General features: G+C 33.5%; 3 protein-coding genes and 2 long non-coding RNA genes across 6 annotated transcripts; 1 reads left to right on the plus strand and 4 right to left on the minus strand.

The window, feature by feature from the left end:
- Positions 1–543: 543 nt before the first annotated feature.
- Positions 544–9,856, plus strand: LOC133668340 (putative 1-phosphatidylinositol-3-phosphate 5-kinase FAB1D). 2 transcript variants are annotated; one of them, XM_062088119.1, is made up of 13 exons: positions 544–770; positions 1,925–2,157; positions 2,265–2,298; positions 2,386–3,096; positions 3,278–3,422; positions 3,506–3,847; positions 4,562–5,377; positions 5,657–5,985; positions 6,332–6,458; positions 6,612–6,767; positions 6,995–8,491; positions 8,573–8,839; positions 9,231–9,856. In XM_062088119.1, exons 2-13 carry the CDS (start codon positions 1,926–1,928, stop codon positions 9,573–9,575), a joined length of 5,001 nt encoding a protein of 1,666 aa, XP_061944103.1. In that variant the 5' UTR covers positions 544–770; position 1,925; the 3' UTR covers positions 9,576–9,856. The 2 variants fall into 2 exon arrangements, with proteins under 2 accessions (XP_061944103.1, XP_061944102.1); XM_062088118.1 differs by lacking the exon at positions 544–770 and having other exon boundaries at positions 823–2,157.
- LOC133668341 (uncharacterized) lies at positions 7,316–10,996 on the minus strand. Its single transcript, XR_009833681.1, has 3 exons — positions 10,620–10,996; positions 8,973–9,093; positions 7,316–8,810 (listed from the first exon to the last, which is right to left on the minus strand). It is a non-coding gene; the product is annotated as an uncharacterized LOC133668341 (long non-coding RNA).
- Positions 10,997–11,493: 497 nt separating this feature from the next.
- LOC133706274 (probable arabinosyltransferase ARAD1) lies at positions 11,494–14,582 on the minus strand. Its single transcript, XM_062131771.1, has 3 exons — positions 13,755–14,582; positions 13,044–13,297; positions 11,494–12,216 (listed from the first exon to the last, which is right to left on the minus strand). The coding sequence occupies exons 1-3, from the start codon at positions 14,377–14,379 to the stop codon at positions 11,665–11,667; spliced, it is 1,431 nt and encodes a 476-aa protein (XP_061987755.1). The 5' UTR covers positions 14,380–14,582; the 3' UTR covers positions 11,494–11,664.
- A 5,716-nt stretch (positions 14,583–20,298) lies between these two features.
- Positions 20,299–21,212, minus strand: LOC133706312 (uncharacterized). The gene is made up of 2 exons (XR_009844489.1): positions 20,626–21,212; positions 20,299–20,536 (listed from the first exon to the last, which is right to left on the minus strand). It is a non-coding gene; the product is annotated as an uncharacterized LOC133706312 (long non-coding RNA).
- Positions 21,213–22,347: 1,135 nt separating this feature from the next.
- LOC133668074 (uncharacterized) lies at positions 22,348–25,060 on the minus strand. Its single transcript, XM_062087820.1, has 2 exons — positions 24,857–25,060; positions 22,348–22,873 (listed from the first exon to the last, which is right to left on the minus strand). The coding sequence occupies exon 2, from the start codon at positions 22,834–22,836 to the stop codon at positions 22,528–22,530; it is 309 nt and encodes a 102-aa protein (XP_061943804.1). The 5' UTR covers positions 22,837–22,873; positions 24,857–25,060; the 3' UTR covers positions 22,348–22,527.
- Positions 25,061–27,483: the final 2,423 nt, after the last annotated feature.

Here is a 27,483-nt window from a genome sequence, read left to right on the forward strand (position 1 = left end):
ATTGTTTGGAACACGTTGAAACCATAATTTTTAAAAATCTGGATTTTTTTTAATTTTTGAATATTTTTATGTATTAATATAAAAAATAATAAAAAATATTATTTTAATATATTTTTAAATAAAAACTACTTCAACCAATAACCGCTCATGAATTCAAGGAATGCAGCCGGTGGTTCATCATTTGGTTCTTTTATAATTTGGAAGATGCAGAAGGCACCTATTTAATTATCAAAAGTAATTAAGACAAAATGAGATGCCAAAGGACAAGAAATATTAAAACCATAGGGGCCTAAAAGCAAAATATATTAAAAAATATTAACTATCTTCATGTTTCTTACAAGATTCAGAATATCTAGCCTTGTCCAAAGCCTTAATTCTTCAGACAAATCTACCTCAAAAACAATACTGTAATAAAATAAATAAAAATAAAAATATCCAAAAAAGAAAAGAAAAGAAAAGAAAAGAAAAAACTGACTCTGTTCATACCACCACGGGGGACCCACTTTAAATACCTTCCTTCCATTTTCTTCTCTGCTGCCCTTATTTCTCCTCCTCCACTCTCCCCTCTTGAGACCCCTCTCTATTTTGGATGTGGACTTCACAACAATTCTTTTCTTTCTTCTTTACTGAAAAAGAACTTACAGATTTTGCCTTCAAACGTTGTGGAAGTTTTTAGTTTAGTTTAGTGTTTTTGCTTATAAAGATTGAAACTTGATCATTGAAACAAGAAACAATAACCATATCACTGTACCCTTTTGGTTTCTTTAACAGTAAGTCATGTTCTTTGCTTTTTTTAATTCATTCTTGATGGTATTTCTTATTTGGTTTTGTTTTGACTGGTTTACAAGACTAAAAAACGGTTACTTGCCTCTGAAATCTCGATTCTGTAATGGATAATGGTCTTTTAAAGGTATTATTTAGTTGCCATTTCCGGTTTTGAGTACTGATTTGGAGATTATATCCAATTCGTAGATCAATTTTCTTACTTTGTAAGTATTGTGGGGAATTGCTTTTTTAAAATTTGGCATTCAAACTTGGTGTGTTTTCTTCAGACCTTTTTGATCAGTTTTCTTGGTAGTGTTGGTGGATTTCAAGATATGAGTAATGTTTTCTGTCTTTTTGCTGATTTTGTTTAGTTTTCCAGGATTGGTATTTTAACGAGTACTAATTGGATCCTTTATTTTCTCATTTCAATCTTGAACTTGTTTCTGATCAAGTTTCTGGTTTTGGATTATACTTCAGTTTCTGAGGAACCTCTTTTGAATCTTGGTTTTATTATACTGTTAGTGCAGAACTTTGAATTATTTTTTTAAAATATTTTCAAATGTTTCCTCTACAGTTTCTGGCAATTGTAAAGAAAACATCATGTAGTAAGAACTTCACCTGGGACAGCTTGATTTAAAGGATATTTCTGCCTTTTCATTTGGTATAGAATTTGGGTTCACCCTAACAATGTGTTTTCCTTTTCCCTTCTAATTTTCCCCTCCAAGGCCCCTGATGAAGATTTTGAGTCTGTACACCCTGTTGTACGCAGCCTTTTGGTTCATGTTAGATGAGAAGTTTTTCTCATAAATTTGAGATTTGGTGGAGTAAATCATTATTTTTTAGGTTTTCTACGAGAGTTTGTATTTTTTTTTCTTGAGTAGAAGAGATCTGAAATTCGTTGGTATTTAGTTAAAGACGAGGAAACATCATTTATGTGTTTCTTTCTTGTTTTTCCTTTCCTTTCTTTTCTTTTTTCAATTCACGTTTTTGTTTGAACTTTGAACTACTGCTTTAATATTTTAAAGTGTCTTCTATCCCAGGAAAATAATTACTTATTTTGAATTAGTTAATTTTGTTATTGAACCTATAAGGTGATCGAGGGTGTACACTATTTGAAATGGACTAAGCCGTTTTACTCCTTTTGGATTTGGATGTGTAGCATGTGTCATTATTGTGGTGCTGATCGGACTAAGTTGAAGGATGAAAAGAAGAAACTAGAGAATGGAGGTTGTTTAAAACTAAATGGTGAAGAGCCCATTTGGTCTTGCCGACTTTGTCAGGAAAAGCAGGAACCAGATTTGATGAACCGTGATGGTTCGAGTCATTCTATATTACCACTGATCAGTCCAACTACTACGTTGCCTAGCAGTGATAGATTTATGTCTAGCTGCAGTAAATTTCTGCCTCTCATTGTCATTCATCCTATTTATTTTTGTAACACACTAGCATCTTGTTCTATGATTCTTATGCTTTTTTCCTTTTGTTATCTGTTTGTTTAGGCGATCTTAATGTCGATGTAAACTCGCATGACTGGTATGGATCACATCTTTGAAATGTAGTGCAGTTACATACTACTAGATGGTTGTTATTAAAAACGATTTATCTTCTGACTTTTATTAGGGCTCATAAAGAGGAAGCAGCACGCAGTGCTCAGAAAGATCTCAGTTATGGGATGAATGACCAACTGCACAACTCAAGATTGGAAGCTCCTTTAAATAGAGTGGATGGATTACTTAAAGCGACAGAAAACAACTTGAAGGATAGCCATAACGGAACTGATAGAGAGACAGTGAGAGATGTAGAAATTGTGGAACTTCTTCACGGTCAAGAAGCAAAAGATAATGCTTTTGAGAAATGTGTTGGATCTTCAAACGAAGGAAATGATGTTTCTCAAATCAGTGATGATGAAGTAGATGCGCAGGTTTGGGAGCCTCCTGAAGCAGAAGATCCAGAGGATGATTTGGATGGTAGTGTGGCTTTTATCGATGATGACGACGACGACGAGTGTGGTGACGGCACAGAATGGGGTAAACCTAGTTCTTTGAGTTACTCGAGGGATGAAGGCAGTCGGAGCTTCAAGTTCAAAGAAGAAAAACAAAAGGCAATGGACGAAGTAGTTAACGTGAAATTCAAGGCTGTCGTGAGTCAACTTCTTAAAACTGCAGGTGTTGCCTCTCTGATGAGAGATGGTGAAAGTTGGGTGGATATTGTTACATGTTTATCATGGGAAGCTGCTTCGTTTTTGAAGCCTGAAGCAATAGATCGGAAAGCAATGGATCCAGATGGCTATGTGAAAGTGAAATGCATTGCAACTGGTTCTCGTAGTGAAAGGTGATATCTCTTTGATATATTTAAGTTTATTATTGTTGTGCATTTTTAATGCCTCAGCCTCATAGTCTCTTCTACAATAATGAGGTACCTAATTCATGCCAGTCAGCAGAGTAGCGTTAACTTTTATACACCTTCCAATCCTTGAGTAAGTTTTTTCATTTTTGTTTGTATTTTCTTGCAGTGAAGTAGTGAAAGGCTTGGTCTTTAAAAAGCGTGCTGCTCACAAGCACATGCCTACTAAGTATAAGAACCCAAGGTTGTTGCTGATCCAAGGTGTGCTTGGTCATTCTTCAAGTGGATTGTCATCGTTTAAATCAATGGAGCAGGTATGTGGTCCATATCTATACTCCTATTTGTTTTGATCACATATATATGCTCCTATTTGTTTTGATCATTTTCTCATAAACAGGAAAAGGATAATCTGAGGGCTCTCATTGAGACCATAGAAATGTGCCGTCCAAATGTAGTTTTAGTAGAAAAATCTGTTTCTCGTGATGTCCAAGAGTGCATCCTAGCAAAAGGAATGACACTGGTCTATGACATGAAGCTCCATCGTCTAGAAAGAATTGCTCGCTGTACTGGTTCGCCAATTTTATTATCTGATGCTTTAATGAATCAGAAGTTAAAGCAATGTGATTCCTTTCATATTGAGAGATTTGTTGAGGAACATGTTGTGGTATGCGAAGGAGGAAAGAAGCCAAGGAAGACATTGATGTTCATCGAGGGCTGTCCAACATGTCTGGGATGTACAGTGAGTCTATAATCCTTCGCTTCTTATTTACTTTCCCCCCTAATTCTCTGTTGTGGAGTGTGCACACACATGCATCACTTTTTTAGCACCAGGAGTGTCTGCACGTAAACGAACCCTCGGTTGCTTTCTCCTTCTTTCTCAGATACATGAACATGTATGTGCTCTTGTAGACCTGGCTGGTCAATTGAAATCTTTCACCTGACCTTTCTGACATGGTCATAATGATATGTGAATGTTGGCCTTGAAGTTATATATTATCTTGCAACCATTATATAATGGTTTTCTCTGATCAACTCTGAACGCTGTCTATTCTCAAGTCTTAAGAGTTCGACCTAATCATGGAAGCTATCTAAGTTAAGCATAAGTTAATAAAGTTATTTGTGTTTAGTTTTGTACACGAAATTTTATGTGGTAAACTGGTGATGCATCAGTAAAACTTGGAAGTCAATAGCTGCATACTACTTTAAATATAATCACATTTTTCTAGTGCAACATTGCATTCTTTGCTGCGGAAAGAGAAGTTTCTCTTTACACGTGTATGCTATATTTTATGCAGCTAATCAAGTCCTTTATTGCTTTCTATCCTGGATGATATATGTTTCTCTTCTGTATTTAAGAGGCTGCTGAAAATTTGATCATTACCACTCAGAATATTTTCTGTTCTTCCTTTCAATGTAAAGCAACCATAATTACCTGTACAATATAATTTTGCAGATTTTGTTGAAAGGAAGTCATAGTGACGAGTTGAAGAGGGTTAAATATGTGGTCCAATTTGCTGTAATCATGGCATATCACTTGATTCTTGAGACATCGTTTCTTGTTGATTGGAAGGCAATGTTCTCTTCAGAAATATTTGGTGGAGTAGTTAATACCTCATCAATAGATCAACATTCTTCTGCTTTAGAAACTAGGATTCCTCGTGTTGAGGAGTCTACAACTGAAACTGGTTCATCTATCATTGATATTCCCATTTCTAATGGATTTCATGAAGAAGGTTCCCACAATTTAAACATAGGATTAGAGGGATATGATCCTGCATTTTTTTCTGGATTTTCCTCTCTTTCAGCCTCTCTGAAGAAAGTTATGGGGGACAGCTTTCCTCTTGTCTCCTCTTCTCCTTATCAGTCCTTGTCTGATTACTTTGGCTTCAATGGACAAGAAACTAATGGTCAAATCATGGAAGAGGTTCCAGTTTTAAAAACTTTGGAAGCTTCTGACCCTCATGATATGGAAGGTAAAAAGGATTCTGATGAAGAGAAGTCTGCCAATGATGGACAACCTCAATCTTTGTCACCTTACTCTGTAGCCACTCTGGACAGCGGAAATGATGTTGGAAATAAAGAAGATCAAATCCAAAGTAAGGGTGATGCCAATGCAGTGTTGGATTCTCAGAGTATTTTGGTTTTGATGTCTAGACGGAATGCCTTGAGAGGGATTATATGTGAGCAAAGCCATTTTTCTCATATAATGTTCTACAGGAATTTTGATGTTCCCCTTGGAAAGTTTCTTCGGGATAATTTACTCAATCAGGTTATTTCAAATCTCCATTTATCAGGGAATATTATATTTTATGTTGTTATCATCTGGATGTAGTTCTAGATTGGCCATACCTTATGGGAATTAAAAAATATTTCTTATTGAAGGACTTTTGTTATCTTTTTAGAATTAGGTTTATCCTTTTGCTTCACTGACCTAAGTATCCATCATGTCTACAGCATGGTACAATGTAATTGGTCCTCAACTGTTTTCTAGATTTAGATTGCAATGTTTAGAAGTTTGCATTGATAGAAAAACTGCTGCATTTTGCAGAGAAGCCAGTGCAACACTTGTGGTGAGTTGCCTGAGGCTCACTTTTACTATTATGCTCATCATAATAAGCAGTTGACAATAAGAGTTAAAAGGCTTTTCAAGACTTTGCCTGGAGAAGGTGAAGGAAAACTTTGGATGTGGATTCGCTGTGGTAAATGTAAACATGAAAGCAGATTACCAAAATCTACTAAACGAGTCTTGATTTCAACTTCTGCGCGTAGTCTGTCTTTTGGAAAATTCTTGGAGATAAGCTTTTCTCACCAATTTTCATCTGGTAGCTTGTTCAGCTGTGGCCATTCGCTTGAGAGAGACTTCCTCTACTTCTTTGGGTATGGGATATAAAATCTGGTCCTCTTTAAATTATTGAATTTGTTGTATTTAGTAAGATTGTGCAAATAATCTCTATTTTCATGAAAAAGTGATAAAATGTGTCCAGAGAGGAATTCCCTGGCCTTGAGCTCACATTTCTTACCTAGCCAGAGGATGGATGCTCTAGGATTTTTCTGGAATATTTTGGTCAGATTTTTGCTGTAAGGGACCATGTTTACTTTTTGAGGAACTTCGATGTAGATTAAGTTAATTAACTGGTTTCTGCATTTCTGTTCTCTACATACGTGCGAAATCTTATATTTACTTTTTGTGCTTTATCATTCATGGTATACATGTATTTTGCAGATTTGGTCCAATGGCAGCAATGTTTAAACACTCTCCAGTGACAACCTATAATGTGTCTCTCCCACCCCAGAAGCTGGAGTTCTATCATTCAATCAGACTTGATGGCCTCAAGAAAGAATTCCATGCTGTATGTGTCCCTCTGATCCTATCTTCTTTTTGATGTTTGATGATGCGTTGATGTTTCTCTACAAATGTTGGAAGATATTTGTCTTCCACACTCTCTTTTAGGATATCTTGAATTACTGTGAAGTGGAATTGATTTTTCTGTTGTTTTTTCAAGGTTTATTCAAAAGGGATGCTGATCTTCAATGGGGTTGGCGAGGCATTGAAGAATTTAAGATCTCGATTTGCAGGGTCAGTTCTGAACCTTCAAGGTTCATTGAAAGAATTCTCTGATATTGAAGATATGTTGAAGCAGGAGAGTTCTGAGTTTGAGGTTAGTTTTTGTACGTTTTTTGTCATTTACCTCTTCCTAGGTTCATGGACGCGCGTGTATATTAGTTGCAATTTTACAAGGAACTCTTATTGCAATGACATGACATGGCGGTTTCCACAATTTCATGTTATACCTATACTTGTGTATTTCATTAAGTGCTTTGTTTCAGTTCATGGTTGCTAAGTGTTTCCTTTTTCCCATGGTTGCACTGTTGTAAACAAAATCAGTTAAACATTCAGAATGCAGTTGCTAAGAATGGTGATGAGGCTGTTTACAAGCTTCTTAGTTTGAATCAGTTATCGTGGGAGCTTCTTCTTGAATCATGCATTTGGGAAAGACGCCTGCATTCATTGCTCTTGCCTGATACTTTGATGTTAGTAACCGGTGCCAGTAAGAAAGAATTGCAGGAACAGTTTGAGTCGCAGATGACTGACACTGCTGATGGAAAAATCCAGTGGAATGATAGTACTTTGGGAAGCAGTGATGAAGTTTCTGACAACAGTGGCAATTTAAGGGACATGCTCAGTACAACTGTCGAGGCAAGTGAATTTTCAATCAAAGAAATTCCAGTTGATGATCATGTTCATGAATTTAGGAAGCAGGATAATCTTTACACCTCATCTGCTGTGGCTGAGGATATTGAGAGGTCAAGAGTGAGTGGTCTGAGCCAGAACAGATTTATCAACCAAGAACTATCTGTGAAACCTAGTGGCTCTGCCCACCAGCATTCTGATGATGGAAATTGCCAAGCAGATTATTTATCTGATGTACAAGTTGAAAGAACCATTCCAATTACTACAGGTATAGGGAGCAGTGATTCTTTTGTTGATTCTGATTCAATTAAAAAGGGTACGTCTGCACGTTCTTTGGCATCCAGCTTAGAGAACTCAAATGGATGGTTCTGGATGCCATTTCCAGAAATCCGACAGATCTACATGAAGGATCTTCAGAGAGGTTTCATGCCAAAATTTCAGCCTATCAGTAGCAATATTCAGGAACACATGTCTGCAGCCCATCAGCTAATCACTGAGGAATGCCGGAGGCTGCACATCCCTCTTGGAACTGATAATTATATGGTGAAAGATTATGATGATGAACTCTCTAGCATAATTGCCTGTGCACTGGCATTTTTGAAAGGTCAACCTATTTCAACAGAGCTTTACAATGAAGATGATAGGAAAGAGGGTAACATGTCTTTGAAATCAACTGATAGTTTAGACATACTTACTCGAATTCCTACAATGATCTCCCCACATTGGTCCTCTAATGGTTCTGATACAGATTCTGTCCATTCTATGCTAAACATTTCTTCGGACGAGTCGCGCTTGTCCAGCTTTGATGGGCTGAATTTGTTGGAATCACTTGTTCGTCTAGAAAATCTTAGCCCTGAAGTCGCTTTTGGGCGGTCAAAATCACTTGGAAAGGGTAAATACTCAGTAATTTGTCTATATGCTAAGCAGTTCCATGATCTTCGGAATCGATGCTGTCCATCTGAACTTGATTATATCGCTTCCTTAAGTCGTTGTAAGAATTGGGATGCAAAAGGTGGAAAGAGCAAATCCTTTTTTGCAAAGACACTTGATGACAGATTTATTATAAAGGAAATCAAGAAGACAGAATTTGAGTCATTTGTGAAGTTTGCTCCACATTATTTCAAATACATGAACGAGTCATTTGAGTCGGGAAACCAAACTTGCCTTGCAAAAGTTCTGGGGATTTATCAGGTTTGGTTTCTTGATTTCATAACTTTTTATCCTTTTAGCTTTGTTCTTCAAAAACTTAATTATTTCCATGCAATTTTTCAGGTGATCCTTAGACAGACAAAAAGCGGGAAAGAGATCAAGCATGATCTAATGGTCATGGAGAATCTTACCTTTGGTCGAAACATTACTCGCCAGTATGATCTTAAGGGAGCTTTACATGCTAGATACAATTCCGCAGCTGATGGTTCAGGAGATGTTCTTTTGGATCAAAACTTTGTTGATGACATGAATTCCTCTCCACTGTATGTCAGTAATACAGCAAAGCGTCTCCTGGAACGGGCTGTTTGGAATGACACAACTTTTCTTAACGTGAGTCTTGACATCAATTCTCTCTACTAATTAAACAGAGCCATAACCAGATATCTTGAATCTGATTTAATTTCTGGATCATTATTTAAATTTTCTAGATAATAGGAAGTTGATGTACAAGCTAGATACTTACTAATATAGAAGCAGCGCTGCTTGTGGTCCCTCCTGCCCTCTTTGTATTGCTTGGCCTGCAGTGCACCCTTTCTCTTCGCTTTGATCAATATGCTAAACGTTTTTAGCTAGCTCTTGATTCTCTGTTTTTTTTTTTAATTACAATTCATAATTACTATTTGTGCTGATAATTACAAATCTTAATGTTATTTTTCATGTTAATTTTTCAAAATGCTCTATAGGATATGCTGTCTGACACATTTCTTGTTTGTTTTTGCAGTCAATCAATGTAATGGATTATTCTTTACTGGTCGGAGTAGACACCCAGCAACGAGTGCTTGTGTGTGGGATTATTGATTATCTCAGGCAGTATACCTGGGACAAGCAGCTGGAAACATGGGTGAAGTCTTCCCTTGTTCCTAAAAATCTGTTGCCAACTGTTATATCTCCTATAGAGTACAAAAAGAGGTTCAGAAAGTTCATGACTGCGCACTTCTTGAGTGTCCCGGATAACTGGTGCTCACAGAGTTCCTCTAACCCTTGTGAACTTTGTGGCACCAGAGATGATGATCCATCCCAATCCACGTCCCGAAAACAAGGAGGGCAGAATGGGCTTACTCATTAGTTTCAACATCTGGTTCATGATTCTTTGAAATTTGTTTTTGGCCAGTTCATTTTACTGTACATAGATGTCACAGCTATATCGCCAACCCTATAATATCAGCCCATTTTTAGCAAATTTATGGGGATAGTTTTGTTTCTACAGGTCTGCCAATGTCACCCTATAGCAAAATGCTTGTAATTCTGTGAATGTATTGAGAAAATTGTAGAGAGCCATGAACTGGTTATTTCAAATGAATCCAAAAAAGAAAACAAAATGCAGCTATTGTTAGTAGCTTTCTTGCATCTGCTGATGTTCGTTGTATGTTTATTTGAATATATAGCTTTCTAATTCCTGTTTCCATACGACGCAAGAAATGCTCTTGGCCCCTTCAACCGAGGCAGGAATAAATCGAAGCTGGCATACCAAGACGAATCGCTTTCCCTTGCTCCTCACATATCATGTGGTATATTAACTACTACGAAGCAGTGGTGCTTAGGAAGATGATTAACGCTTGCAGCAAGTGTTTTGTCTCTGTTGCTTCCCTCCGAGAGAAGGATTGGGATTTTTTTCCTTGTCTCTTTTACATTACGTTAAACTATGCTAATTCAGGACTTGTGTTTTCCTATTTATTTAGTGAAGGTACCTAGTTTCCTATATAGTGTTTGTCTGTTTCCTGTTCGAGTGAGGTTTAGAGTTCTATATAAACAGATATCAGCAAGCTCTGTTACCACTCAAAAAATCAGTAAGATTTGGCCATGGTTTAAACCTCTTGGCGGAACACTCGCCAAGTGCAATGGCTTCGGAAGTGGTAGATACCTCTTATTTTTCCTTATCTTTTTCTTCCCTTAATGTTCCGTACATCATAGTTTAGTTTAATAATCATGTTTAATTACTAATAATCTTTCATTTTTTAAAAAAAAACTTTTCATATTGGTGAATGTTTAAGCTTACATCATGATAAATAGTTAGTTTTGTTAATAATAATAGTGAGTAATTTTAAAAATAATAAATAATCTCCAATTATGTTAACTTAAAAGAACAAAACTTCCTGATGAATCTCGTTACCTGCATCTAATCAACGCAGTCCCCAGTGGCATTGCTAGGCTCAACATCCTCTCGCCCACTGCTACAATCCTTGCCTTTACCATTTTGGCTCCTCTTCCAACCACCGATGGCATATGCACAACCTTAAATCGCCGGCTGATGAGTGTCTTGTGGGCCCTTTCGGCCGCCTCCTGTGTCGTTTTCACGTTCACAGATAGCTTTCGTACATCAACCGGTAGGCTGTAGTACGGGATGGCAACATTCTGAGAGATATGGACGTTCAATGGAGGCAGGAAGAAACCAAGTGTGCAGTCTGATTGTAGGCTGAGATGGGCTGATCTCTTTAACTAGATGTTGCGGAGTGTTACTATCAATGCTCAGGAAAGTGATCACTACCGTTCCTTTTTGTGGTTAGTGTTTTGTTTGTGTTGTGGGGTGTTGGAAAAAAACAATTTTGCTAGATAAATAGATTCTATTTTTTTATATCAAACCCTGCATATAATTACATTTTAAATTTTAATTTTATAAAAGTAAAAATAATCTTTTTTATTTATTTATAAAATTTTATCTTCCGATAATTTTAACTAAACATATAATTTTTTTTTTAAAAAAAATTTTTAAACAGAAAATGCGTTATATTCTAGATGCTAGGCATTCTCTTTTCTTTTCACAAACCTGAAAGTACTCTATATGTTCACAAAAAAAAAAAAAAACCCTCCCATACCACCATGCATGTAAGCCGATTCACGATTTCATGTCCCACCGAGTTCAAATTTTTAAAGGGATTCTTAAACTAAATCGCAAATACTGGAATTCACACATGTAATGAACAGACAATTGAACTGTAATGTTTAACCAGGATAAAAAAGAAAGAAAGACCAGACAAAATGGCAAATTTCAGTAAAGGGCGCTGTTTATGGATATTTTAACAAGCCTGAAATTTACAAATATCGAATCATGGGGAAAGTAATGAGCAACTCTTTTTTTCTCTCCCGAGAGATGAAATTAAATTGACTTTATAGAATAATGCATAGTGTCAAAAGCTATTAGAATTACTTGATTTGGTTCAGGTACAATGACAACGCTTAGGAACTGATACACCAGGTGGTTTTCTTCTCTCTCGAACAACTGCTTCTTTAATGGCAGGCAATTTTTGAAGTACCTTTTTCCATATGTGATTCACTGCACCATCTGGAGAAATAGGACCAATACCACCTGGATGACCATTATCATACTGAAATATCGGTTGAACCTTAGCCATATTTCTACGGAATTCATTCCTCTGCTTCACAGAAATGCTTCTGAGACGATCCACCAGCCATCTGGGCTTCAAGGCATCATCAACTGCAACAAAAACTGCGAATTCTGTATAATCTACCATGCCTTCAAATGGCAGCTCAATGTTGTCACTTACAACAACAGGTATACACAGGCTTTGGATGGCATCGAATAGCCGGCAAGAAGAGGGGGTGTCCCCAGCTGGGTGCAAACAGAATTCTGATGATCTCATCCCTCTAATGGACTGCTCCCTCCCAGTAGCATTAGGGAATCCTTCTTCAATGATAACTCCTGGCTCATTAACCAGCAAGTCCCACAATTTTTCTCGTACTATGCCTCCCTGTCAATGATAATATTAGCAACATCAAAAACATGATCAGGCAGTACTGTAATGCATTCAGATATACTTGATTGACATGAGATTGAAGTTAGCCCCAAGAAACTCTTCTGAACAACCTTGTATAAAATAATACAGCTCCTAACGATCACTAATCAAATAGAAAACAAACCAGAGAGACCTGCCCCCAGGGCCCTCCAAAGACACCATTCTCATACACAAGGTTAGAAGTCCATGTTAATTTCTCCCAAAGGATTGCACAATCTACAAAGTTAAAAGAGAGAAAAATGAACAGGGGTCCCCAATGAAGAGCTGCCTATTTATCACACAAAAAGGGTGCTCACTCAAGGGAAAAGTCCAAATTTAATTTCCATTGCACAAGTTAAAAAAAATAAAAAACCCAAACTTGAGAAAAGATAAAAAGAAATGATGATTAGCTGCTGAGTTATCACACAAAAAATGGTCTTTTGGTGTATGTGGCGCCAAAACAAAGCTTGATTACTTTTTTTTTTTGACAAATTAAATAGGGGGAAAACATGAAAAATAGGATTACTATAAGTTAATTTGTTCCATTTTTTTTTTGTTTTAAGCACATCTATGAGAAAAACAGGAAACTGAAACAAATACAAATAATGCAATAGAAACATTCAGTAGGGTGTAAAAAGTATGACACAAGAACTTAAGCAAGTTATTGCAAACACAGAAATTGGCTCTTCATCCAATACAAATAAAAAGTTTCGGCAGGTCAAAATAAATGCCAAGCCAAATGACCATATTATGTTTGATGCTTGAAAAAAAACAATGTAATAGTTTTTCAATTGAATACTGACCCGGTGCCTATGTTTGGCTCCTTTAAAATAAAGAAGGGTGCTGCGTTTCTTGTTCTCTGATAACTGCAATCTAGGAAGCAGATGTGTGTATGGAACAATCACATCTTTCAGCAGTGAGACTTGGGTATGCTGTATCATATCTGACGAACTACCATTCGATGACTTCGAGTCAAGCCTATACCACCCACCAAAGTCCACCACCAGTAGAATAGCTGGGGCTATCTCAGCTCTTAAATGCCACATCGCAACTGGGTCTGCCAAAGAATGCTTCAAGTTTTAACATAACCTGACAATCCAGAGACTAAATCATAAGCTGCTAAAGTATGCATAGCACTTCTACTTCTTTCTTCATTATTTGTTATGGCAAAAGCATCATTATCTTTATCAACCTTATCGCAATGACAATAATGTCATACATATGAGATCAACTGAAACCAACATAAACAACCACTTCAAACTCACTAGCAAAGTAGCCCGCTGCCAAACAACCCAAACCGCAAACCAAACCAGCAAACCCCACAAAAAACCCAGATATGAAGTTGCATTTTCCGAATGCATATAACCACTGACTAAAGCAATCAGATCATACTCAACAACTAAAACCAACATGAAATACCAGTGAATAAAACTCAACAACATAGAGAACATAAAAAAAACTCTAAAGCCAGAAACAACAAAAGCCCGTTTTCTCAAATAAACAAGAAACACTACCTGTAAGAACAAAGACATGATCTTTCCCGCCAGATCGCTTCCACGCATCCGAATTTCTTACAATATCCACCACTTGCTTCTGCCTTCTATAATCCTCATTCCCTTCTTTTCTCCTAAAACTTCCCTTTCCTTTTGCAAGCTCCATTTCAGCACTCAGCGTAGCAAAAAAGGGCACGAAAACAACATCGGCTTCATTACAATCAAACACCCTTTTAGCAAAAGATCGAATCTTTAACTTCTGTGGTGTCATTAAGTCACCAGTGATCCAGTACTCAGCACTGTACTGCTTAATCAAAGGATTCTCAGGGTAATCAAGAAATTTTTGGTTCTTGGTGGGTTTGGGTCGGATCTGATGATCTGGGTCGGAGCTAATACGGGTATCAGGTATAGAGGAGGACCAGTATTGGTCAAGGAGGCCGTAGTTGAGAGATCTAGGGAGGTCAGCTACATAGACTTTGATGGAATTTTGAGAGGTTTGGAGGGTGGCTTGGGGATTAGGGAAAGATGGGTTTTTGTTGTAGAGGAAGAAGAGGGAGAAGCAGAGGAAAGAGAGGGTAGTGAAAGCGAGGAAGAGAGTTGGGATTGAGCATGGAAGTGTGGTGGTGGTGGTCTTTGGTGGCGGCATTTTTTTGTCTGGCAATTTTGCTTTCTGCTTTGACAGAGTTGGTTTTTGCAGGGGTGGTGGAGTTTTCCAGATTTGGGGAAGAAGGGTACTGTGGTCATTTGAATTTCAATATTTTTTTCTTTCTTTAATTCAATTTTCTTATGATATGGGTCTGTTTGCTAAATGAAAAATGCTTTGCATTTTATAACTCTAATTTTCGACCTCATTTACGGTTGTTATTTAATGTAAGAAAATTAGAAAACATGATAATTTAAATAATTTATTTATAAATCAATTGAGAAAATTGGAAAATAGATTTAAATTATAATATATTCTATAAAACAATAAAACAATCATAATAATAATAATAATCACAATACATTTACATATTATTGTTAAAATTTGATGTGGAACCCGAAGCTGGAACTGGATCGGATTGAAGAAAAAATAGAAGAAGAAAAAACCCGATGTAACCCGACAGGTTGACCTAGCAAGACCCGATTGTAACCCATTAACTTTAGTTTTTTTTTTTTTTTCTAAAACGATATTGTTTTGATTTAATTTTTTTTTGACTCGATCAAAACTAGAAACCTGAACCTTGAACCGGACGAGCCACCAAAAACCTATGGTTGTTATATAAATTTCTAGAGTGTTCTATACATCATGAAAATTATTATTTTTTAATTATTCGAAAGAGCAACAAAATGGCATAAAAAATTATACAAGATGAAAAATAAAATGACAAGAATATTTTTGTGTGATAGTAGTTTTTACTGGCAATATTATCCATATACAATGAAATGAGAAACTTTTTATATTTAATTATATGACTATAAAATTAGATTAGGATAGGAAATATATTAAGAAAAAATATTTTTTTTGGTCAAAATTATATTTTCTTATTCATGAAATTTTTTTTTTGTTTTGACAATAAAATAATTTTTTTATTAACACTATGGTTCATAAATGATTTGAATTAAGAAAATACATTTTTTAACCAACAAGTTATTTTATTTATTTATGTATTTCTTTTTTTTTGAAATATTATTTTATGAAAAATAAATAAAAAATTATTATGACTATGAAAAAAAATTTCAATTAAAAATAAAAATATCATGAATCAATATTTTAATGCACTTATATAGAAATATATAAGACAATATATCTAAGAAAATAATATAAAGATTTTATAATAAAAAATAAATATTTTATTCTCATGAACAAATTATTTAAAAGATATTTTATATTAGATTAATACATAATTATTCATGAAACAATTGTTAATATCATTATAGTTTTAATCTTCTTAAAAATAACAGCATAATTATATAATATCTTAAATATTATTTTAATAAAGTAATTTTAAAAAATATTTAAAAATTAAAAACAAATTAAAAGGATATCTAGCCCAAAAAAAAATAATCAAGACTCGGATAGACCTGAAGACTACGCCCATGCGCCTTGTGTTTTTTTTTTTTCAAAGGGGGATTCCATGGTTTTTCTTTTAATATAGTAGATGATGCATTTTCTATTTAGGCAAATGACGTGTTGTTTTCTGGTTGGTATTCCCGCCACTAAAGATGCCTGCAAAGTCAGCGTTTAGAGTTTTTGAACAATAAAAATTCAATTTTCAACCTGTTTTATATAAAAACACCCTAAAAATCTCAATAACTCGTTTTCAATCCTCCAAAACCCTCTAATTACTCTAAAACTCGAAATCCAATTAATTAAAAAAATAAATTTATAGCCCTTATCTATTTTTTATGGCACGTTCTAGTATATTTATATGATTTTTTTTCTAGTGTTAACTTCAATACATGTTGTCTCACTTTTCTTAAAAAAACAACATATAAATTTACAATCTAATTTATAAAATTGATCTTTAATTTAATATAAAAACATTCCTTGCCACCTCGATTATACTATAACATGAAAATTAAACAGAAATTATAAAATTTAAAACCATGTTAACATACTATAGAAAAATAAAATTGAAAAAGGAAAAAAAAATTAGGAATCGTGAACGTGTCATTTTTCAAGAACTAGAGAAGGACTGAAATAGTTATAATAGCATTTTAAATTTAAAAACAATGCAATATCTTATTTCACAATATTTTTTTTATATTACAGAGATATATTTAAATAAACTCCAATGAAATTATGATTATAACAAAAAAATACTTTCTTTAAGTGATAACTTTTATACATGTTGTTTCATTTATTTTAATTATAAATTAAACTCTATTTTATAATGTCAACTTTTAGTTTAATATCATGATATTTCTCACCATCATGAATGTTAAGAGTATACAAATCAATATAAATTATAAAATTTAAAACAATATCAACATAACTTAAAAATTTTAAAATTGAAAAGAAAAAAATAGTGATCATAACTATATAATTTTTAAAGAACTAAAAAACAGAAAAGTTGAAAATGCATTATTACAAAATAACTTAAAATGAATAGATAATTCACTATGCACTTAGATATAGATTATTATTTACAACAATATAATTATCATTTTTCCTTGTCGAAAAATAAAATAAAATGTAGCCTTAGAGTTGGGGATAGAATGGACTTCTTATACACAATGTCATGATTGAATTGTCTTAAAAAGCAAAATATTTCAAAATGTTGCACGTGAGCAATACTTTTTACGTTTTTAAGGTATAATGTAGAGTTTTTTTTTTCATATTAGTTTTTTTTTTTTTGCAATAAACAATTGATAGATGGGTGATTTGTTCTTTTAAATAATATAAATATATTTTTTTAGGAGTTGTGCATGATCCACACCCATACCCTACAGGTGGCAAGTGCGGTGTTGGCCCACCTCTAAGAATCGTCTTTCGAGATGATGTTAGAAGTGTTTTACTATCTTCTTTTTATTGGTGCCGCGCGTGTGCATGAAAACACAATGATTGAATTCTGGTGTTTTTTTTTTTCTCCTTTTTCTTTTTCCTCTCATTCCCTTATCAAAATATAAAAGTATAATTTAATTTGTTCTTAATTTTTAATTTAGTCTTTATTTTTTTTACTGCTATTTGTTTTTTTTTTGTTTTTTTCAGTGGTTTTTTTTTCAATTTCACACCTCATCATTTAATTTAATTTAATTATTATATCAAATTTAATTATCATTCTTTTGATTACTGCTTGTTTATTCTTAATCATTTTTTTAATTAAATTTTGTTTTCCATTACTTTTTCAGTATTTGATTTCAAATTATTTTTATATCAAATTTAATTCTCATTTTTATAATTGTTATTTCTTTAGTTTTGGATTTTTTTCTTATATATTTTTTTTCAATTTTATCTATTTTATCTCTTGAAGATTTGAAGTGTTGCTTCATTATTTTTTAGGATATACCTTCTTTGAGGTGAGGTTATTTTTTTTGTTAAAAAAAATAATTTCATTCTTTAACATTTGATTTATTGAGAATTAGTCTTTATTTTTTTTTTATCATCTTCCTATGAAATCATCTCAATTTTGTGTCTACGATTGTGAGGTTAATGAGTTAACTCGGGTTGGTTTCTCTTTTTTTCCATAGCTTTTTTTTTAATTAATTTTTTTTCTAGTTTCGCACTTTAGTATTGGATTATTTGTTAATTGAGCTTTATAGTTTTATTTAGTTTGTTTTTGATAGAATTACCCTGGTATTATAACCAAATCACATATTTGACACGCTAACCCGTGGGACTGAGTCATTTTTTAGGTCTTTTTACATTGCCAATATTTTTAATTTATTTATTGTTTTTATATTTTTTTTTGTTCATATTATTTAAATTAATTGAGTTTATTAAATATATTCAAGTTAATGACCTGCTTTTTAAGAAACTGCTAGTGTGTTTGGTATTGTGGTAGCTTTTGTGGCTGTGGTTTGAAAAAAAAATTATTTTATGAAAAGTATTTTTGGTTTGGTATTTATATATGTTTGATTAAATCTGTGGTTGAAATTGAAGTTGAACAAAAAGTAATTTAATATGTTTGATTAAGAATGCTTTTGAAATTGAGGTTATAATATATATATATATATATATATATATATATATATATATATATATATATATTGATGATTTTTAATTTAAATATTGTAGATTTAACTATTGCTATTACATCATGAAATAAATAATAATTTATATAAAATATTTTTTATTATTCCATTAAACTATCTACATCTGACAAGGACTACTGTTTTCTTGATTTCTTAAGAGCGCAACAACATTAGGTAAAATATAATCAGGAACAAAATTGAATTGCGATCAAATTCTGCAAATACTATGTCATTAAGCGATCTTTGTCATTAAATAATTTTTAACACTAGTTTTTCGAATAAAACACAATTAAAAATATTTTTTTTTATTTTACTAGGTCGGACTCAGTTCAATGCATTTTTAGTTTTGGACCGGACCCGATCCGGCTGGAACATTGGAGCACAACTATTTGCTGTTTCTTGCACGGAGGAATCACATGAACAGTAGAGGCGTGCTCCACTGTTTACGTGAACAGTGGAGCATGCCGCCACTGTTCATGTGATTGCTTCGCGGAAGAAGCAGCAAAGAGTTGCTTTCTTGTGCTTTTGGTAAACCTACGACACAACCATAGTTTATGGTGGGTCCTACCAGTAAAAAATTGTATTTTTTGCTTAACCAAACAACAATATCTGTGGTTGTGGGTGAACCTCACCCGCAATCACAATATCAAATGGCTACTATATATGTTTGGTTAAAACTGTGGTTGGAATTGAGGTTGAATAAAAAATAATTTAATATGTTTGGTTAAACATGCTTTTCAAATTAAGGTTATAGAATAACTAAAAAAAATATACATTAAAATTGATGGTTTTTAATTTAAATATTTTAGATTTAACTACCATCATTACATCATTAAATAAATAATATTTTATATCAAATATTTTTTATTATTCCATTAACTTATCTATAATTTCATCACGTATGAAATTTATTCGATAAGGACTCCAATTTCCATGGATTTTTTAGTGTGCAACAAAATCAGGTAAATTATCATCAGAAACAAAATTGGAATTACAATCAAATTCTGCAAATATTACGTCATCATGTGATCTCCTTTTAATTTATGTAGTGTTATTAAATAATATTAAATACTAGTTTTTCGAGTAAAACATAATTAAAAAAATAAATTTTTTTTACCGGGTCGGACACAGTCCAATGAACAGCGAAGACACTGTTGATGTGAACATCGCCACGTGAAATTCACCTAGCACTATTCACTTCTTGAAGTGAACAGTACAGAGTGAGTTAATCAACTGTGCATAAACGCGGCAAGAAGGGATGTTGCTTTCAGTTTGAAACATAAATTATGATAGGTCCCACACACAGTAAATAACAATTACTATTTTACCAAATGTTTTATTTATATAATTTACTTGAAAGCAGAAACAATCACAAAAACATACAAGTTTATAGATGTTGCCTAAGCATTTATTTTTTACATGGGAAGAAATCTGGGTTGAACTGCAGTGTAAGGCGGCCTCCAATCTAATCTAGTAAAAAAAACTAAATCAAAACATGATCTCACTATTTCTTCTATTGTAGATATAGAGACAATTGCCTTGTAGCAATTTCTCTTTATCCACGATAGAAAACAATGGAACAATATTTTAATTTAGTTTTATTTTCTTTATAATCTTATAAATATTTAATGTTAATGAATATTGGAGAAGCTTCAACTTTTCTGGGAAAAAACGTTTTTCCATATTTTTATTATATAACATATTGTATTCATTTTTAGTTTCATTTTTAAAATATAGGTTACCAAAAAGCTATATCATATTTGTTAAAAACTAATAATTTCACTTTTCTAATTTATATTAAAAAAATAAAGCATGCAGAGAAATAACCTGGGAACCCCTCCGATCACAGCAGCAACTACCAGATCAGAAAACGAAACAGACGAAGATATAACAGATAAAACATGATAATCAATGAACTGATTGTCTTGAAGAAGCAAGACAGGATGCGGGGAATCTGTGCTAGCAGGCGATAGGAAACAATACAAACAGAAACACTGAATTTGATGCTAAAAAATACCTGTGAAGAGACCACACCACAGAAAATAGATAACAGCTGCGAGCAATCAGTGGAGACCAAATAAGTGGGAAAATGCAAGCATGTGGAGAAGGAACCCATGAAGTCGTTTCTGCAAAAGGGGAGGGGGGGAATGCAAAATATGATGAGACAGGGGAATTGGAAGAAGAGAAACCAGGAACAGTGTGGCTTAAACTTAACTGGTTTGTACAGTGAGATCGGGACGAAAGAATAATAGAGGGGAAGCTGCTGTCCTTGAGATAGAAGGCGCGGGTCAAGAAGTCTACATGAAGCTCCCATGGCCAAAGCCAAGCCAATTACGCAGACCAGAATGTCTAGTCCAAACGTACAGGTGATGGGTCCACAACCAGCGGAAGAACATGATGATGTTCAGCCAAAGGAAGGGCATTAACCCACGCTGAAAAATAATGGAGGGATGAAAGGAGGAGGGCGGACTTGAGAAAAGAACTCGACAAAGCAGTACACAGAGCATTAATTGTGTCAGCAAGTTCAGGCTTTTCCAGAACCGTGCTGTGAAGAAGAGACGAAGGTGCTCCCTGAAAAAAACCACAACTCAAAACTGGTCCCCATATTCTCTGCTTTTGTTTATAGCGTGCTCAGAGCTGTTATCACAAATCAGCATTGGCCAAATCAACTGCATATCAACGACGACAACGATCCAACATGGTAGCGGAATTTGAAGAGAGAAATCCCAGAAGCTTACAAATCCAACAACCAAGCTTAAAAGGGTGGAAAAGATAAATAACAGTATACAATGACGAAATCGACAGAGGTAAGAACATTGGAGGCCGAAAAAACTTAAAAGTGAAGTGAAACACAAAGTGAAAGAGCTGTTCGGCTGGCCCAGCAGCACAGCACCCAAAAAACTACAAGGACATGAAAGACCCAACCTGACACAACATGTTAAGGTTTATGGATAATTTTTAAAATATTTTTTTATTTAAAAATATATTAAAAAAAATAAGAAAACGGGTCAAATTCTTTAAAACACACGCCACCCCCGCATAAACAAACACACCTACGTGTATGGCGATAAAACTATAACTGTATTAATTAATTAATTAAATATTTTTAAAGTTATATTGGAACAAGAGACATTTCAACTATACTTTACCAAACTATCACTAACATGTATGGCGATAAAATGCGTCGGAGCTGTATTTTATCTCATTCGCCTCCGATATCCAAGATGTCGGGATACATCATCTACCTTTGCCTGAAACTTGGCGAGATACCCTACTTAATCCTTTTTTTTTAATGTTTTTAAATTAATTTTAAAAAGTTAAAGCAATCACATCTACATAATTATTTGCTAGAAATGTGATGTTATCCACTATAAAAATAATAATTTATACTTAGATGATACACAGATTCTTCTCGTAATTGAGAAAAATACACTGAAGTATGTATCAAAAATCTAGAGTTAGGAATTTTATGATTTTAAGAGTCTAAATGTGACTGTGAATGTTTATTTTTATAAAAAATATAATTGTTTATTTTTATGTTTCAAAAATATTTTTTTTAATTTTTTAATTTTAAATTAATATCTTTAAATCGTTTTGGGATTTAAAATATTTTTTTAAAAATATATTTTTAAATAAAAAATATTAAACTATAATGACTATGACAGTAGACTGACCACTTTATTTGGGCTAAGCCCAAAGGTTATTTATTTATTTGTTTATTTTTTTAAAAAACTTTTGCACCGTGAACAGCCATTGGCAGTGACCAGATGAACAGAAGAAAAAAAGAAAGAAGCAGCAGCGGCAAGGCTATAAGCCAGAGAAAATTCTACGTACACTGGACCATTATCTACCCAAACTCAAGCTTCATTGGCAAAAAAAAAAAAAAAAACCCACCTAGCTACAAAATTTAAGATCAGCAACGGCAGATCAAAAGAAATGAAATATGAACAAGATTTCGCATTTGATTTTCCTAAGATGATCACAAACGCAAACTCGTCAAGTGGAAAAGTGAGCTTAACTGCATCCATAACAAACAAAGTCCAAGGAAAGACAGCAAGATAAATCTCTAATGCTATCATACGAGCACAGATTACGGTAGTCTTCCTTCTTGAAGTAGTTAACGCTCCATCACAACCCCATCAAAATTCCAATCTCTTACAAGGTCTCTTCTCACAGCACGACTGCGTACTAATCGTGGGGGTCCTGTCATGCTGTCATTACTTGGATTAAGTGGTTGTGGGCTCACTTTGGATGATGATGATGCAAAAGAAGAGTTTGCTCTGGGAGGAGGATGAGATAGCTTCCTGGTTATGCAGTTGGCAATGGCTGTACATCTTCCTTCATTGTCTGAGCTCGAGACTGAGTAGCTTCTAAAGGAGCGTGATGGACTTTCTACGCTGTGGCATGCAAGACATGCTAGACTCATATTTTGTCCACTATTTTCAGACCAAGGATACGTCTTGCTGCAAGGTATATGCCAACACAGAAAAAAGAACAAATCAGTATTTTGATAAATAAAATGCGGCATGTAAAATTAAAAATCCATGAATTTGCTACAACCAAAATGTACATTCACATATTCTTGCCTGGTACAGATGCAGTTCCCATCCCTCAAGAACAAAATTCAATGTATAGTTGGATTTTGATTATAACTTTTAATTATGAAGTGAAAGCTGACAACGCAAATCCTCTAGCTCTCCAATTACATATTCTAACTATTCTTTATTAAGTGGACGATGACAACGCATTCAAATAACTTGCAATAAACTAACAGAAGCAAAAGTAATTTGACTTCCAGACATTGATCAGTGGGCATTCATGGATACTGATTGGGGGTATATAGTGGGGACAATACAAGGTAGGTAAGAACACTAACAACAACAGAGATTGGCTGGGAATGCAAAGAGTCAATCCTTGCTTATAACAACTGAACAGATTATTACAGCTAGCCTGAATAGAGTATAAAATATTGTCTCCGGTAACTATTAAGGTTTTCTAGTTAGGTAGCGAAACTGACACCAATGATCTATTTATATGTGACTACAGTTAACCATGGAAGGAAGTAAATTATTAATGACATGATACTTTATTCCCCAATGAGAAGCTACTTGAAAAATGAACATCCCATCTCAAGGACACTGCAACTCGAATCCTGAAGTAGATCTTGTATTGCTCAAGGCATGAAACTGCAGCACAAAGTCAGAAAATTCCAGCCCAATAAAAATGACTAAGTTCCTTAATCACTTGACACACCTACTTCTATCACAATACAATAACGCCAAAGGAAATAATACACCTTTATAATTAGTCATATTAGACCCGAGTCAGAATAGTGTTGAACCCCTGGACTTGATACTAATGGTGCCATCACAATGGCATTCCAGATAATTGCACTTGATCATGAATTAATTGTATGCAGGGACAATGGTGCATCCTTTGCATTTTAGGGTGATGACCCCTATTGCAGTCTTTGCATTGCAATCCAAATGTGCCTTCAATGTCCTCCCGTTCCTGAATACAGTTTTCAATGTACTTTCAACAACAGGATTCTCCAAATTTCACATCCACAAGCTAATCATCTTTCCTTGCATTTGCAATACATACCTCCAAAACCAGTAACAACTAATCAGCATCTCCAAATGCCACCTTTTTTCTATCACTCAATATTTCAAAAGGTTATCTTTTATTTGCAGCCATACAAGCCTCAAGACACCAACATAATACCATACAACGGGCTGTTCAAGGAACATAAAGAAGATCAAGCAATTTATACAGGATCTTTGCTGGGAACAACCTGCTTCTAATGTTTCCCACACACACAAGAAAGGATCCAACAATCACAGACAATTCAAGTTCACAAACAAATCCCTTTGACACATTCCAATTTCCCCCCATATTCTCACGTGGCACAATCCATTGAAATTTAGCGGTTACACAAATTTACAACTTGGGAAAAATCGGCAGCAACATGTACACCAAAGAGCATGTGTCACAGAAGTTAGCATTGATAAAGAAAAAAAGGGGGCTAATTTCCTATACAATTTCCAATCATGCTTGGGGTAGAATAGCCCAAAACACCAGAACCTATAGACACTACAGTTCGACACAAAGATTGTCTATGGTTCACAAAACATGTAAACAGAGAAGCAAAAGAGAAAGAAACTCGTCAGCACCATGCTAATCTTATAAACCCACCAGCCAAAAGAAACTCCCACTTCAGCTCTGTCAATTAAACACTTAATCACTAAAACTAACCTCTCCAAACAAAACCAAGAAAACCCATCTCCAAAATCATAAATTTATCCCCATATTAGACAGGCAATTGAAACACAAAAGAGATTAAACCCACCAAACAGAAACACATGCAAGCACACGGTAATAAAAATGGAAGAGATCCAAAGAAAAGACAATTACGTTTAAGTGAATGAGATCCAAGAGAAACAAACCTTAGAAAAGAAACCGGTGTCACTCTTGTAGTGGTACCTTGCTTTGTTGAGAAGATTCCTGGGTGGAAGATGATCCGAAAGATTAGAGTTCAGCTGTCTTTATATCTTAAAGAAAGACTCTGAATTGGAAAAAAAATAAAATTTACTGATTAGTTTGGATGTGGAGGTCCGAGTCCTCGTTGAAGAAAGTCTTTACTTTTGATGTATAAAATTATTTCAAGAAATCTTTAGATATTAAATTTTGTTTTTTATTAATTAGATGTTTTTTTTAAGTAGTTTATGCGTTCCATCAATTAACAGTTTCATTTAATGTTTTTTTAAAATTAAATTAAGAAGATCGATTAGGAATAACTTTTAACTTAAATAAACAATTACTACAAAAATGAGTCAAAATCTTACTTCAAACAAAAATTAAAATTTTATTAATTACAACTTATTCCACTTTTATTTTTCAAAAAAAAATTAATTGGGATCAATTTTTATCAAACATGTTTTTAATTTAATTTAATTTATTTTTATCAAAATTTATTATTTACTTATTATAGTGTCCTGGAAAAAAAAAACAAGAAAAAACAAAACATGAACGTTTCCCACAGGGCTGGATTGGACTAATATGGGTCGTACGTAGAGTAAGTGGGCCCAGGTGGTGGACTTGCAGTCAACTGGCAGGAGTAGAAAATTATTAAGTTATTAATGGGGTTAGGGGGGTAAGTATCAGGTGTTATTAAATTATTAAGTTAAAAAAATAAAAGTTATCAGAGTGCAATTTGAATTTTTAACTGGATATTATTGAATTAATCAAGTTTTTTTTTATTTTTTCTTTAATTTAGTCTAATTTCAGCTTCGGGTTGGTCAGATCTTGAATTGACCTATCTAGTTGGAGCGGGTTTTAAAATCATATTATTTAAAAGACTAAATTGTTAATTAGGTATTTTAATCCAAAATTGTGATAACACAAAGCTCAGAAATTAAAAAAACTTGTGCATTGAAAACCCAAAACTCAAGTACAATACGAGGCCAACTGTGTGTGTGTATATATATATATATTATTTTTTTATTTTTTGCTTAAAAGAAAAAACATGTAGGAATAGCTTTTGGCCAAGAAAAAAGCTATTTTACCTTCTCTTTTAACGTTTCAGTTGGACCGAGCAAAGTAAAAAAAGCTATTTTAACAGTTTTTTAGAATTTGATTTTTATGGTCAAGAAGTATATGATTATTTAGAATTTGACTTTTATTGTCAATATTTTTGTGCTTTTATTGTCAATGTTACTAATGCTTTTTATAAATACAATGATGAATTATATGCTTTTTAATTATTTACAATTAAACATTTAATTACTACAAATGAAATTAAAATAAGTAAATGAACTAATCAAGTAAATAGTTTAGAATGATATAAAATTGATAGATAAAGTTTGTATTTTAAATTAATTTGTAACCGGTCTAATAAAAATATTCAAGGAAAATTATTTGGTTCGAGAACATTACTTTAAAATATTGATCTACTTATTTTTATTTTTATAGTACTAACACAACTTTTATAGTTAAATTGCTAATTTCATTTGAATTTGCAATCATCTTGCAATATAATTCATGGAATAAAATTTTTAAAAATTTATTGGCAATTTCAATTTTTTCAGGAGAGCAATCTAATGAATAAGTTCCATCCATTTACATTTTCCTCAAACTATTGTATCCATCTTAATGATGAATTATAGAAGAGTTGACTTACCAGCCTCAATCTGGACTGCCTCAGGATCCTCTCTTGCACTCAACTCCAAAGCAAGTTGTATATGATACTCCCTTAGTGGCTGGTGGCTGAATTGTTTTGTGTTAATCTCAATTTGGTAAGCTCTCTAATCTATCATTAACAACAAATTTTGACCAGTAAAAACTTTTAAATAGCACAGCATCTAGCAAAATAATAATTAACTAGAGATTTATCACAGAGAAAACAAGGTAATTAATAGATTATTGTACAAAATCAAGAAGGCATTAGATTAGTACAAACCTCATGGTGGAACTCTTTTACTGTTGAGTGTAATCTTTTTAACCAGAGGAAGGTTTGAGATATGTAAGCTCTCAAGGCAGACTCTTTGCCAAGATGTGAGCTCAGTAACCCATAAGCATTTTGAAGATATTCACAAGAAAAGTTACATAGAGACTGTAAATCCATACAAGGGAATAAATTTACACTTACTTGTAAATCCATAAGCATTTTGAAGATATTTATACTCTAGGGTTACACGCATTTACACTTACTTAGTGTGTTGTTATGGTTTGGTTAGGTTCAACTAGTTTTAAACATCTAAACCTGCACTTAACTTATAATATCTATTTATTAGGTTTTTTGTTTTTATCTATTTGTAATATTTATATTATCTAATTTTAATAAGTTAGCTAAGTTGGGTTAGATAATATAAATATTATAATTAGGTGTTATAATTTTAATTTCATTAGCTGAGTTATTCATCTATCAATAATAACCATGCAATAAAGTTTCTAGATGAATTTCTATTATAAATTTGCTGATATAGTTATTAAATTATATTAAATGATGACATGAATAAAAAAAAAATCAAAATCTAAGTTATGGATTGGAAGAGTCAACTGGATTGATTTTTTT

The sequence above is a fragment of the Populus nigra genome, chromosome 11, assembly GCF_951802175.1.
Source record: "Populus nigra chromosome 11, ddPopNigr1.1, whole genome shotgun sequence".
Taxonomy (NCBI): Eukaryota; Viridiplantae; Streptophyta; class Magnoliopsida; order Malpighiales; family Salicaceae; genus Populus; species Populus nigra.

Bases quoted from the DNA above. Each gene is read 5' to 3' on its own strand.
- LOC133706274 (XM_062131771.1), bottom strand. From the start codon at position 14,379: ATGCCGCCACCAAAGACCACCACCACCACACTTCCATGCTCAATCCCA. The intron at 13,298-13,754 runs GTAGTGTTTCTT...ATTCTTTGGCAG, and splicing joins TCATGTCTTTGTTCTTACAG to ACCCAGTTGCGATGTGGCAT. The intron at 12,217-13,043 runs GTCAGTATTCAA...TATCATTGACAG, and splicing joins GAGCCAAACATAGGCACCGG to GGAGGCATAGTACGAGAAAA.
- LOC133668340 (XM_062088118.1), top strand. From the start codon at position 1,917: ATGTGTAGCATGTGTCATTATTGTGGTGCTGATCGGACTAAGTTGAAG. The intron at 3,848-4,561 runs GTGAGTCTATAA...ATAATTTTGCAG, and splicing joins CAACATGTCTGGGATGTACA to ATTTTGTTGAAAGGAAGTCA. The intron at 5,986-6,331 runs GTATGGGATATA...TGTATTTTGCAG, and splicing joins GACTTCCTCTACTTCTTTGG to ATTTGGTCCAATGGCAGCAA.
- LOC133668074 (XM_062087820.1), bottom strand. From the start codon at position 22,836: ATGAGTCTAGCATGTCTTGCATGCCACAGCGTAGAAAGTCCATCACGC.